This window comes from Equus asinus, chromosome 29 (genome assembly GCF_041296235.1).
Source record: "Equus asinus isolate D_3611 breed Donkey chromosome 29, EquAss-T2T_v2, whole genome shotgun sequence".
Lineage (NCBI taxonomy): Eukaryota > Metazoa > Chordata > Mammalia > Perissodactyla > Equidae > Equus > Equus asinus.
In genome coordinates, this window is record NC_091818.1 from 21,788,714 (window position 1) to 21,803,450 (window position 14,737).

Here is a 14,737-nt window from a genome sequence, read left to right on the forward strand (position 1 = left end):
CATGCGAACCCAGCCACTGCACCACAAGGCCATCCCCTGCATTTATCTTTTAATGTCTTTGTCTTGTTTTGGTATCTGGGTAATGTGGCCTCATAAAATAAATTGAGAAGTATTCATTACTTTTCTTCTTTCTAGAATTCTTTGTGTAGATTGGGTATTATTTGTTTCTTAAACATTTGGTAGAATTTGCCAGTGAAGCCATCTGTACCTGGAGCTTTCTTTGTTGGAAGGTTTCTATATTGAGAATTTGATTTCCTTAATAGGTATAGAACTATTCAGATTTATTTGTCTTGTTGAGCTTTGGTAGTTTGTGTCTTGAAATGAATTTGTACATTTTGTCTAATCCATCTAATTTATTGGAATCAAGTACAACAATCTAGCATTATCCTTTAATATCTGAAGGATCTGCTGTGATAACCCCTTTTCCCTCCCTAATATTGGTCATTTATGTCTTCTCTCTTTTTATTCTTGATTATTCTGGAAAGAAGTTATCAATTTTATTGATCTTTTCAAAGAACAGCTATTTATTTAATTGATTTTCTCTATTATTTGTCTGCTTTCTATTTTATTTTATTTCTCTTATCTTACCTTTAAGATTTTCTTCCTTCTGCTTTCTTTGGGTTTAATTTGCTCTTGTTTAATTTCTTAAGTTGGAAGCTTAGACATTGATTTGAGACCTTAATTTTTTTCTACTGTAAAGTTTTGTGCCATAAATTTCTTATGAGCAATACATAAACTGTGTCCCATAGATTTTGATATGTTTTCATGCAAATCCACATATCTGAGGACTTTCCAGATCTCTTTCTTTTACTGATTTATAATTTAATTCTATTGTATTAAGGGAAGATGTTTTGTGTGATTTTAGTTCTTTTAAATTAGTGGATGTTTGTTTTATGGCCCAGTATATGGTCTATTTTGGTGAATTTTTCCTTGTGCATTTGAGAAGAATATGTATTCAGCTGTTGGATGGCACGTTCTATAAATATCAATTATGTCAAGTTGGTTGATAGCATTGCTCAGGTCTTTTATATGCTTGTTAACTTTTTGTCTGCTCGTTTTGTTGATTACTGAGAGAGGAGTTTTGAAGTCTCCTAAATGCAGGTTTATCTATTTTTCCTTTTAGTTCTACTTTTGCTTTATGTATTTTGAAGTTCTCGTTTGGTGAATACACAATTAGAATTGTGGGTTAATTGGCTCTTTGTCATTGTGTATCTCCCTCTTTATTTCTGATAATATTATTTGTTTTGAAGTCTATTTTGTGTGATTTTAATACAGCCATTCCTGCTTTCTTTTGATTATTGTTTGCATGGAATATTTTTCTCCAGTCTTTTACTGTATTTATATCTTTATATATGAAGTGGTTCCTTTTAGACCACAAATAGTTGGGTTTTCCTTTTTCACCCGGTCTGATGATTTCTCTTTTAATTGAAATTTTTACATCATTTTCATTTAACGTAACTACTGATAGAGTTGAATTTAAATTTACCGTCTTGCTAGTTGTTTTCTCTTTGTCCCATTTGTTCTTTGTTCTCTTTTTCTCTTTTTCTTCCCCTTTTGAAAATGAAGTAAGCTGTTAGAAATGTTTCTATTTTATTTATACTATTATTTCATCAATTATACTTCTTTTTAAAAGCTTCTTAGTTGCTGCTTTAGAGCTTATAATATATATTGTTGGTGAGGAGTGAGTAGGTCCAACCCTGCTGTTGTATCTGTGTGTGCAGTAGCAGAGGTGCAAGTTTAGGAAGGTCACATTACTGCCAGCCTAACTCCAATAGAGGCCTCCATCCTGAAGTTGCCCTTATTTAATTTGTGTTGCTAAGCAACTAAAGTGGGATGCATCTGAGACTTCCTTTTCTGACTTTATCACCTGTGTTAATTTTCAGATAGTCCTGATAATTCAGAAGTGATATCATGGTAAAACTTATTCTTAATTTTTTTTTAAATAAAGGAGTTTGCATTCAGTGAAGAACAACAAAAGGAAAAGGACCAGCCTAATGAGGAACCTAAGAAAGAGGAAGCAATCACCTTTCGTAAAGCTGTTACTGGTTCAGACAGGAGTACACAGGAGAAGAACCAAATTAATTTTGGGAAGACTCGAATGACCAAGAGATTAGAGCCAAGTTTAAACTGGAAGGCCACTGTTGATTCCAAAGAGTATGTAGACGTTTGCATGATGAGTTTTCTGATACATCTTCAGTAACCACGTTTGCCTAATTTTTCACATAACTTTATTTCATAGTAGAAAAACACAGAGTAGATATTTACACGTTTACACCTCCCTCCATGATAGAAGTTAACTCCTTCCTGCTCTCCTTCATATTCCAAGCAGGAAGATTGGACATCAACAGGGTTTGAATGTGGAGCTCCATGATGGGAAGGGAAAAACCCAGTTCACATTCATGTAGTTGGTGAGTCAGGGCAAAAAATACTTGAAAAAGACGATGAAACACACGGAGAAATCCCATGGGAAAGGGAAACATAGTGGTAGGGACCTGATTAAGTGTTAGGAGGATTTGGATTAAAATTATGTGATTAAAATTAAAATTATGTGGAGTTAATTAGGGAAACCGTCACAGAGATCGTATCGTGTCTATTAACAGAACTTTAGTAAATACTCTAGAAAGGCTAGAGCCTCAAAAATATTATCAGACCTAAGTAAAGTGGACACTGGTTTGATGCATGTCTGAAATATACAAGACTAGTTCCATTTAGGACCCTCTATAAATAGGTGCCAAAGCAAAGATTAAGGGCCAGTGTTATGTAAATGCCAAGGCAGTCAGAAGCGCCTAGAGCACTTTGTGAAGATTTAACAGATAGACTTACAAATTTCAGCCTTTTTTTTTTTTGGGTGAGGAAGAGTAGCCCTGAGCTATCATCCATGCCATTCTTCCTCTATTTTGTGTGTGGGACGCTGTCACAGCATGGCCTGGTGAGTGGTGGATAGGTCTGCACCCGGGATCTGAACCTGCGAACCCTGGGCTGCCAAAGCAGAGCACGCAAACTGAACCACTATGCCACCAGGTTGGCCCCTAAACCTATCTTTAATGTTCTATGTTGTCACCTGATTGGGTGAAGAATTGGCTCCCAGCTGTTCACACGGGAACCCTCACCTGCAGGGATTCTGAAACCACTGGGGGAGTGTGTTTTGGAAGCAACCCCAGAGAGCTGACAGAGGAAGGAGTCCTGTGGATAGAGGAGACACGCTTGCTCCTCTAATTCTCATCAATTTTGGGGTGTCTGGAACTTTGTGACTCTGTTAGAAACAGTGAGTCTGAAAATGACAAATGTGTGGGCTACTCTATTAAATGGGAGGTGAATTTTAAAATACTGCTTTTTCCATATGCTTATTTTTTTCAATTAAGAATTTACTTAACAAGTATTTAATGAAAACCCAGTATGTGCCAAGGACTATGCCAAGCCTGAGAATGCCTGGAAAACAGATACAGGCCCTGCTGCAATGGTGGGTAGGGAAGGTAAGAAAATAGGCAACTTTAATCCAGGGCAGTAAGCACCTAGGACAGAGGACACACAGGACAGGACTTACACAATGATGGCAGCTTGTGAAGACCTGTTCCTGGTGCAAAGAAATACCATGCAAACCATTTCTTCATTATATAAAATGCATGGGTGTGGGGGGGGGGGCTGGCCCGGTGGCTCAGTGGTTAAGTGTGCACATTCAGCTTCAGTGGCCCAGGGTTCGCCAGTTTGGATCCCAGGTGCGGACATGGCACTGCTTGGGAAGCTATGCTGTGGTAGATGTCCCACATAGAAAGTAGAGGAAGATGGGCATGGATGTTAGCTCAGGGCCAGTCTTCCTTAGCAAAAAGAGGAGGATTGACAGAAGATGTTAGCTCAAGGCTAATCTTCCTCAAAAATAAATAAATAAATAAAATAAAATAAAAATAAAATGCATGGATGAGCTTGAAGGACAGAGGGACATCTCAGGTGTCAGAGGCTGGAATTCATAGTTATTCTGTGTGTCAGGAACACACAACATTTGGGTGCATGAAAATGATGAAATATTTGTATATGTTTCATTTGTAATTTCCTATTAATTAGCATAAAGTAATTAATAAACTTAATATTCTTTTAGGCGCAGAAGCTTAGTAAGAGACAGCCAAGAGGAAAAACATATAGGAAGACTTGAAAAGGCCAGACCATCTGTTTCACCCGGAAGAGCACAGATAGTTCGGTGTGTGACCAGTTCTTTGTAGCCATCTCTTGCACTACGGGCTGGTGAATGCTAATTAATGGTGTTCTTACTATTATATTAGAGTCCTAAGATATCTAATGGAAAGTTACTAGGAATGTTGTAAAAATGGTAATAGTGGATTTCGTTAAATATATTTATAAGATCTCCTTTTAATGAAGAGTTACTTAAAATATAAAACATAGGGATCTACTGGTATTAGATAACTATGAAAATTTAATGCAAAGAGCAGTGAACTAAGTGGTAGCAAAACTGAGCTCTTAGCTGATCTCTTGCCTCTGAACAATCATGTCAGAGCAAAGATAAGTCACCTTTCTGGGCCTTACTTGACTGATCACCAACTGACTGCCAATTTTAAAGTGATATATGTCATTTCTCATTAAAATAGCCATTAATAGAAGGCTAACTAATAAACTTCTTACCTGATTTTCAGTTTGACAACAAAAGTGATGCATTTGGAAGAGAAGGGTTAGTTGTTTTTATTAGAAAGTTTTAGAGTGGTGGTGGGAAGAAATGCCAGAAATTTCACATTATAAAGTTTGCACACTTGGAAAAAACTCAAACTTTAAGACACTCTACTACATTTATGCTATTTTTGGGGGGGTTCAACATATTCAATGTGTTTTAAAATTTTTTCTTTAACTTTTTATTTTGAAATATAGATTCACAGAAAGTTGCAGAGACAGTACAGAGAGATCTTGTACACCCTTCACCTGGCTTCCCCCAATGGGTCCATCATCCATAACTATAGCACAGCATCAAACCAGGAGATTAACATTGTACAGCATTTATGCACAGTTCCGTGTCATTTTATCACATAGGTTTGTGTGATGACCAGAGCAATCAGGACCCAGTGCTGTGCCATCACCACACACAAGTCCCTCCTGCTACCCCTTTATAGTCACACCTACTCCCCTTCCCCCATCATTCCTAATTCCTGGAAGCCATTCATCTGTTTTCCATTTCTATACTTTTGTCATTTTGAGAATGTAATATAAATAGAATCATGTATTTTTGATATTGGCTTATTTTTCATCTCCCTTGAGGTCCATCCAAGTTGTGTTAATAGCTTGTCCCTTTTTATTGCTGAGTAGCATTCCATGGTATGGAGGTACCACAGTTTGTTTAATTATTCACCTATTGAGGGACATTTTAGTTGTTTGCAGTTTTGGGCTATTAAAAATAAAGATGCTATGAACAATCATGTAAGGCTTTGTGTGGATGTAAGTTTTCATTTCTCTAGGATAAATGCCCAATTACTGACACATATGGCAATTGTGTATTTAGCTTTCTAAGAAACTGCTAAACATTTTAGTGGCTGCACCATTTACATTCCCATCAGCAATGTTTGAGACTCAGTTTCTCCATTTCCTCTCCAGTATTTGGTATTGTCTTATTTTTTATTTTAGCCATTCTAAAAGATGTTCAGTGATAGCTCATCATGATCTTAGCATTTCCTTAATGGAGCTGATGTTAGACATCTTTTCATGAGCTTATTGCCATGCACATGTGTTCTTCAACGAAATATCTCTTTATGTCTTTTGCTCATTTTCTGATTGGATTTTTTTTTAACGTTGAGTTTTGAGAAATTTTTATGTATTCTGAATATCCTTAGTTGGATTTGTAGTTTGCAAATATTTTCTCTCTCTCCATAATTTGTCTTTTCATCCTTTTAATAGAGTCACAGAACAAGTTTTTAACTTTGATGAAGTCCGATTTAACATTTTTTTCTTTTACCGATTGTGCTTTTGATGTCTTGTCTAAGAACCCTTCATGAAGCCCTTGGTCCTGAACATAATATCCTGTTTTTTTCTAAAAGTTTTTTGCATTTTACATTAAAAACTGTGATCCATTTTGAGTTAATTTTATCTAAGGCGTGAGACTTAGATCAAGGTTCATATTTTTGCCTATGAATGTACAATTGCTCCATCACCATTTGATGGAAAGGCTCTCTTTCCACCATTGAATTGCTTTTGCACCTTTGTTAAAAATCACTTGGTTATACGTGTGTGGGGCTATTTCTGAGTCTCTATTCTGTTCCATGGATTTTTGTATCTAGCCCTTCGCCAGTACCAAACAATCTTGATTCCTGTAGCTGTATACTAAATCTTGAAATCTGGTAAAGTGATTCTTCTCACTATTTTTCTCTCCCCTCCCTCCCCCTCAAATTGCTTTAGCTAATCTAGTTCCTTCCCTTTCCACATGAATTTAGAATAATCTTGCTTTATACCCGCAAAAAATCTTACTGAGGATTTTGATGGAAATTACATTAAATCTCTCTATTAATTTTGGGAGAATTGATATCTTAACTATGTAGAATCTTCCAATCTATGAACAGTGTATGTCTCGCTCTTCATTTAGGTCTTTGCTTTTTTTCACCAGCATTTTGTAGTTTTCACCGTACAAGTCCTGCACGTGTTTTGTTAGATTTCCATCTGGAAGTAGAAACTCTAGTACTGTGTTGACTAGCAGTAGTCAAAGTAGACGTCCTTGCTTGCTCTCCAAATTCGGGGGAAAGCATTCAGTCTTTCACCAATAAGTATGATGATAGTGTAGGTTTTGTACATTTTCTTTATCAAGTTGAGGAAGTTCCCCTCTCTTCTTGGTTTTCTGAGAGCTTTTATCATGATTGGGTGTTGAACTTTGTCAGATTCTTTTTCTACATCAATTTGTGCGGTTATGTGGTTTTTCTTCTTCAGGCTGTCAATCTGGTGGATTACATTGATTGATTTTTGAATACCAAATCAGCCTCGCATCCCTGGAATAAATCCCACTCGGTCATGATGGGCTCATTCTTTTTATATTTGGCTGAATTATATGCGCTAATATTTTGTTAAGAATTTTTGCACCTGCAATCATGAGGGATATTGGATTGTAGTGTTTTGGAATGAATTCTCTCCTCCTTTCTAGAAGAGGTGGTGTGAAATTGGCGTTAGTTCTTCTGTGTTTGGTAGAATTCTCCAGTGAAACCATCTGGGACTGGAGACTTCTGCTTTGAGTTTTAAAATTATGAATTAAATTCGTCTAACAGTTTGTAGCACTGTTCACATTTATTGGGCAAGTTGTGATAGTTTGTGCCTTTTAAGGAATTGGTCCGTTTTATCTAAGTTGTCAAATTTATGTACATTCAGTTGTTCGCAATTTTCTCTTATCCTTTTGTTGTCTGTAGGATCTGTAATGATATGCTATGTTTCATTCATTCCTGATACTGGCAATTTCTGTCTATTTCTTTGTCAGTCTCACTAGAGGTTTGTCAATTTCATTGATCTTTCCAAGAAGCAGTCTTTTTTTGTATTGATTTTTCAAATTGTTTTTCTGTTTCTATTTTATTGATTTCTGCTCTTTATTATTTCCTTTCCTCTCTTTGCTTTATGTCTATTTTGCTGTTGTTTTTCTAGTTTCTTTAGATATGAGTTTAGGTTATTGAATTGAGACTTCTTTTTTCTTATGTAAGCATTTAGTGCTGTAGAGTTCCCTTTCTGCACTGCGTCAGCTGTGTACAAAAAATTTTGATATGTTGTATTTTCTATTTGTGTATGTATTTTTTTTTCAGTTTTATTGAGATATAATTTACATACAGCTCTGTGTAAGTTTAAAGTGTGCTGCATAATGACTTGACATATATTGTGAAATGATTCCCACAATAAGTTTAGTTAACATCCATCTCCTCCTAGTTACAAATAAATTTTTTTTTCCTTGTGATGAGAACTTTTAGGATTTACTCTCTTAGCAACTTTCAAATATGCCATACAGCAGTGTTAACTGTAGTCATCATATTGTACATTACATCCCCAGGACTTATCTTATAACTGGAAGTTTGTACCTTTTGACCACCTTTCTCCAGTTCTCTCACCCCCTACCACAAATCACATCTCTTTTTCTCTGAGTTTGGTGGGGGTTTTTTTGTTTGGTTTTTAGATTCCACATATAAGTGAGATCATACAGTATTTGTCTTTCTCTGTCTGACTTTTTTTTGACTTAGCATAATGCCCTCAAAGTGCATCCATGTTGTTGCAAATGGTAGGATGTTCTTTATTTATGTCTGATTAGTATTTTTAATTTTTTGTGGAACCTCCATACCGTTTTCCATAGTGACTGTACTGAATATTGTATTTTCATTTTCATTCAGTTTGGTGTGTTCTTTGATCTCCCTTGAGACCTTCTTAACCCATGGATTATTTAGGAGTGTATTTAGTTTCCCGGTGCTTGGCGATTTTCCTGTTCTGTTTCTGTTATTGATTTTTTAGTGTGATTCCATTGTGGACAGTGAGCATACTCTGTCATTTCAGTTCTTTGAAATTTGTGAGGTTTTGTATGGTGCAGGGTATCTACCAAGATAGGTTCTTTGGGTGCTTGAAAAGAATGTATTCTGCTGTTGTTGGATGGAGTGATCTATACGTGTGTATTAAATCATAGTGTTTGGTGTTGACTTCTTCTGTATCCTTGCTTATTTTCTGTCTAGTTGTTCTGTCAATTGATGAGGGGTGTTGAGGTCTCCAACTATAGCTGTGGATTTCTCTGTTTCTCCCAGTTCTGCTTTTGCTTCATGTATCTTGCAGCTCCGTTGTTTGGGGCATATATCTGTAGGGTTGCTGCGTCTCCACGGTAGAGTGCCCTTTGATCATTATGCATTGTTCCTCTGTGTCCCAGGCAGTTTTCTTTGTTTGCTGTCTACTTAGTCTATTATTAATATAGCTACTTCTGATTTCCTTTGCGTGATATATTTTTTTCCTGTTTTTACTTTCAAACTACCTGTATTGTTATATCTGAAATGACTTTCTCATAAACAGCATTTGGTTGTCTCCTTTTTTTTTTTGTCCACTAAGTCAAATTGTGTCTTTTAATTGGTGTATTTAGATTATTTACCTTTAATGTAATTATTGTTATGTTAGGTCTTACATCTGTCACTTTATGTATTATTTTCTGTTTGTTCCTTCAACTTTTCATTTTTCTGTTTTCTTTCCTCCTCTTGTCTGTTCAACTCTCCTGTGTGCTTTCTTCCATAAACATTTTTTCTAGTCTACTCCATTTTGGAGCATAGTAGGAGGATGGGTAATTTTCAAGTTTTATTGGTTTTTGAGATTCTATGATTCTCTTAATTTCTCTGGATCTTATTCAAATCTTAGGTTTTAGCAGGCCTCCTCTGATACCACAGTGGTGGGATAAGGTGTTCACTGCCTCACCAGGCTGGACAGGTATGGCAGGCTTTCCAGTAGGCCTTCCTTGACACCCGGGGAGGCGGATGAGGAACTTCTCATTATTGCTGGGTGGTGGTGGGAGCTCAGGCTTGGCTTAGGCCTCTGTGGACACCAGCCTGGATGAGAAGGGACCCTTTGTTAGTTTGTTAGTGGGAGTGGGTGGGTTGAAAGTTGTGACTCTCCATTAGGCCTCCTCTCACACCACCCAGCAGGGGCGTTTGGGCCGTTGCTACAGTTAGTGGAGGTAGAATACCACTCTCCACTTGGCCTTTGTTAGTGGAAATGGGAGTAGGCCACAGGGTTTTCTGTGGTGTTGACTGGATTTGTTGTCTACAAGTTTTCTGTCTTGTTCGGCTCTTCCTTTCCTGGTCCTTTGACTAAAAAGAACAAGCTTTTCTTTCTTCTCTGTGCCCACCTGAGTTTCTGCATCACTGGCTTCTCTGGTACCCAGGCTGGGCTATACAAAACAGAAAGAAAATCCAAGGAAATCATTGTTGTGTTGCTGCTCAGGTCCCCAGATCCCTAGATGGTCTTCCTTCTTCTTTCTATCTGTCAGAGTCATCGCATGTCTGTTTTATATATGATACTCAGGATTTTTAGCTGCACTTAGTGGGAGGAATAAGGAAAAGTAAATCGACTTCATCTTTCCTGAAATAGATGTTTGGCCTAAAGTATTTCAATTTTAAATTGGATTTTAGTGATTCAGAGAACTTCAGGGTAATAGATACAGTACAGTTGTAGTGCATCCAAGCAACAACTATAACTCAGTGATAAATATGGTAACTTTATGTCTATTCTTGCCTAAGTGGATTTAATGGTGTGGTAGAAAAGTATGTCTGAAGGTGCAGTTCATAGATCAATTAAACATCGAAATTTGCTTCTTGTTCCCTCCTGAATGTATAGTTACTGTGGGACAAGACAGGAAGGGAATCAAATAGAGAGAGCAGTTTAAAGTTAGATGTCAAAGGGTTCATCAGTGGAAAAGAAGAACAGGTTTCCTTTGGGGTACTGATTTTTTTTATGTGACTTTGGAGTGATTGGGTAAACCTAACGCACTCTGCTCTTGACTCTAAGAGCTTGTTAGGGGAAGGGAAGGTACATTTAGACTTTCCCCAGAGAATTTAGGTTTATTTAGTATATGCTTCAATCTAAGACCTTTGAGTTAGATTTACGTCATTTCCTAAGTAGACCGTATCTATTGGATTTTCTTCTGTGACCAACCTAGGTTTCTTGACATCATTTGGACTAGAGAATACATGAAACTGAAACTCAGTTCACGTGGCTTGCTAATTTGGAGCAGGCATTTCAGTTCAGGATTTCACTCCGCTGTGGCCCAGAGAGCACAATCTCACTGTTCTGCACTGCTCTTTGTGCCAAAAAACCTTCAAGAAATTGAGAGAATCACAGAATCTTAAAAATTAATAAAACTTGAAAAATTAGCCATCCTCCCACTGTGCTTCAGAATGGATTAGAATAGAAAAGACTTTTATGGAAGAGAGCACGCGAGGAGTTGGAGAGAGGGGAGGAGGAGAGAGAGGAAGAAAGAAAATGAGGATGAATTAGATATGATCATGAAGGCTTAAGTGGACTAGCCTGTGTCCATGACCTTGACGTTGAGTTAGAAGCTTCTAGAGCAGTGAGGAATAAAGTGTACTCCCTTTGGTAAGGGAGACGCTGACGATTTAGGGTATTTGCAGTATTGCCCAACTGAACTTTCTGTGATAATAGAAGTCACGTATGTCTGAGCTGTCCAATATGGTAGCCACTAGCCACGTGGGATTATTGAGCACTTGAAATGTGGCTAGTGGGACTGGAGAACTGAATTTTTAATTGTATTTGCTTTTAATTAAATAAATGTAAATGTAAATAACCACAAGTTACTTAAGTTGTTTACCCACTATGATTAGTGGCTGTCTCATTGTACAGCACAGCCTCAGGACATTTACTTAATTTTCTTGTTCATTTCTTCCTATTTCTTTATTACGATTGCACCCAGAGCAGTAATACTGAATGGTACCTGCTATAGAGACATGGGTTTATTCATCTCCTCATACAGGTTTTAACAAAGATCTTTTAGAACTCAGAATGTGTTAGTATTTCATCTATTGCTCATGTACATGTTTCTTAAATATTAAGATTATAACCATGTCCATGCAGTAGCATAAATATGTTTATTACATGTTATTCTTGTTCTTAGTAAGAGTGCCGAGAAGATTGAGGAAATCATTAGTGAGAGCTCCTCAGAGAGTGAGGAAGATGAAGAACCGCCTGATCATCGTCAGGAAGCAAATGCAGATTTGCCATCAGAATATTGGCAAATTCAGAAGCTGGTGAAATATTTAAAGGTGAGACAGACCTTTGTGCAATGTCTGCCATGTTTAGTTTAAATCCTTTCCCAAAGTGTACATATTCCTTCCACATTTATTATATGTTTCTTTCAAATAAGGGTAGTAAACATCCCCATTATTATTTAAGTGTGCATAGGGGAAGGTCTTATTACCCTGAGGATGGCAACGTTAGTCCTCATGGAGCAGCCTGAGGCTACCTGGTGCCAGCACTCTCCCGTGGTTGGTGAGTGGTCAGTGGGCCATGGCAGCCACCACATATTTTGACTTGCTGCCATTTTATGATTTGCATTATGGTGTGGTGGAAAGAGCATGGATTTTTGAAGTTGGACTTATCCTAAATTTTAGATTGTGTCACTTACTAGCAGTGTGGCTGTTGAAAAGTTATGGTTTTGAGCCTTATTTTTCTCAACCCATGGAATAAAATTAATACCTGTCCTATAGGATTATTTTAGGGATTGAGAAAACACATTTGAAACATGTGGCATAGTGTCTGATACATTGTAGGTGCTTATAATATGTATTGGTCCATTTCCATTACTCTGTTAAGTAAGATAATGTGTGTGAGAACAATTTTACATAATAATTGGCTCATAGAATGTTGTATTTAAGAACTTGGATGGGGGGATGGGGCAAGGAAAATGATTTACCACAACCCAAATTAATATTGATTTCTGATATTGGATAGCTGATATTGATAATGTCTAGGCTGTGTCTAAAGCTGTAGTCCAGAAATACTTGTGAAAACAACATTTTGACTTACCTCATATTGGCCTCTTGCTTTTCCAGGTCTCTGGTCAAATCAACCAAGGGCATTTGTCAGTGGTTTTGTATATTTAAAGATATTTATGTGACTCCTAAATTGCTAAAGGGTGGTTTTTCTGTGCCTTTGAGGTCACCCCCAGTGGACTGGTAAAATAGCTTATATGCACATATTTGTGAATTTGACAAAGGCCCTCTGCATGGACACAGCTTTGTATGCCTAAGTGAGCCAAAAGAGGTTTTCTTGCAAGAAAACTATGCCCCCTTCCTCGATGGACTCTGCCACAGCTGCAATTCCCAGCATTTCTCAGGGAAAAAAATATATTTTCCTGAATCCTGAACCCCAAGAAAAATTAGTCAAGAAATTGGGAAAACAGGAAAAATTATTCTAATTCTCCTTTGAGAATTAAAATTTAATAATCATTGTAAAGACATTATTGGTTCCAAGGAATCTACTGACATCATGGAAAGCAAGAGCCATTGATTATCTTGATCTTGGTTATCATTCCACAATGTATATGTATATTGAATCATCACATTGTACACTTTAAATATATACTATTATATTTGTCATTAATTCTTCAATAAAGTTAAAAAAAGAAAAAATAAAAGTAAATGCTGACAGTGGAGTCAAAGGTGAAGGTAGGCATTTCTAGGCATTGAGACAGGAGTGAATAGGAGAAAGTGGTCCTGGTCTAATCAGTCAGCCTTGCTCAGAGCTGTTGCTATGCTTTCAATATGTGTCTGCTACTAATGGTGAGTCATTCTTGCACAAATAAATACTGTTAAGTTTATATGCATAGTGTACCTTATATAAGTCCTATTAGTGGTGTTCCAAGAAATAGCAAATTTTGGAGGCAAAATTAGTCATTAAATTTGAAATTTCGACCTGTGATTCTATGTATGTCAAGCTTGCTAAGACATCTGAATGTTATGTTATTTGGATGTACCCAATAATGTTTGCTGGCATTTTTTCAGTGTTTGGATAGTCACTATATTGTATATATTATGTAGTACAATTTAGTCTTTATAAGTAATTTAACAGAAGAAATGCAAAGAGAAAAAGATGTGAATGTGTGTTGTGGAACAGCTCATTGTGAAACCAGAAACTGATCTAAAAATTCTGAATTAGCAAAAACAACATAGATTTCAATGGCCAAACTAGAATAATGGCAAGCAGGTAAAATATTTTCATCATTAAAAAAGGAAATGAAGTGACATCAGCATCATGGTGGAGTGAGCTCTTCCCTTGGACTCTCCCCTCTAAAATACAACCAAAAGGACATTCATACACCAACAGAGGACTTATACACAACACAAAAGATGTCTGAGAGATGCATGCAGCCATATGTCTGAAGGTGGTGATGGGGCTGCATCCTCTGGAGGAAGTGGAAGCTGATTGGCAGGAGTTCTGCAGAGAGAGAGGAGCCATGGCTAGGGGAGGTGTGCAGCTGAGGAAAGGACCCCATCCCAACCCAGCACTCCAGTCCCGCGATCACTTGGAGCACAGCACAGAGAGAGGGGGCCGTCTGGGGGAGGTGTGCAGCTGAGAGGAGGTGCCCCATCCCACTGGGCACTCCAGCCCCACGATTGCCCAGAGCACAGCACAGAGAGAGAGGGGCTGGCTGGGGGAGGTGCACAGCTGAGGACAGGCATCCCCTCCTGCCTGGTGCTCCAGCACCAAGATCATCCAGAGTGTGGCACAGAGAGAAAGGGGCTAGCTGTGGGAGGTGCACAGCTGAGGAGAGGCACCCCATCCTTGCCCAGCGCTCCAACTCCAGGATTGCCTGAGGCACAGCATGGAGAGAGAGGCAGCGATTGGTGGAGGCACGCAGATATAAGAAAATGCCCCTTACCCCGCCTGGCACTCCAGTCCTGCAATTGACCAGAGCTCCATACAGAGAGAGAAGCGGAGGCTGGGGGAAGCCAGGTGAAGGAGAGCACCCCTCCACCTGCCCAGAGCTCCAGATCTGCCATTGGCCAGAGTGTCGCATAGTGAGAAAAGCAGTCAGTGGCTGGAGCTGGGGAGCCCCAGATCGTGCTGGGCCCAGAATACATGGTGCCTGTTCCCCAGCCAGTGGAGGCACGTGGCAGCCCTGACCAGATAATAACACCATGTGGAAGCAAAATCCACACCATCAAGCAGCATGAGAAAGTATAAATGTCCAGACCAGAAGGACAATGACAAGTACACAGAAACCAACCCTGAAGACACAGAAATC

The 14,737-nt window shown here is 38.2% G+C and overlaps 1 protein-coding gene across 2 annotated transcripts in view; it reads left to right on the plus strand.

Annotated features, from left to right (window-relative positions):
- Positions 1-14,737, plus strand: part of ODAD2 (outer dynein arm docking complex subunit 2) — a 187,137-nt gene that overhangs the window by 25,626 nt on the left and 146,774 nt on the right. For both annotated transcript variants that reach the window (XM_014859085.3, XM_044762470.2), the window contains exons 8-10: positions 1,949-2,154; positions 4,094-4,192; positions 11,606-11,753. In XM_014859085.3, the coding sequence (XP_014714571.3) occupies positions 1,949-2,154; positions 4,094-4,192; positions 11,606-11,753 (453 nt within the window). The remainder of the gene's footprint in view (positions 1-1,948; positions 2,155-4,093; positions 4,193-11,605; positions 11,754-14,737) is intronic.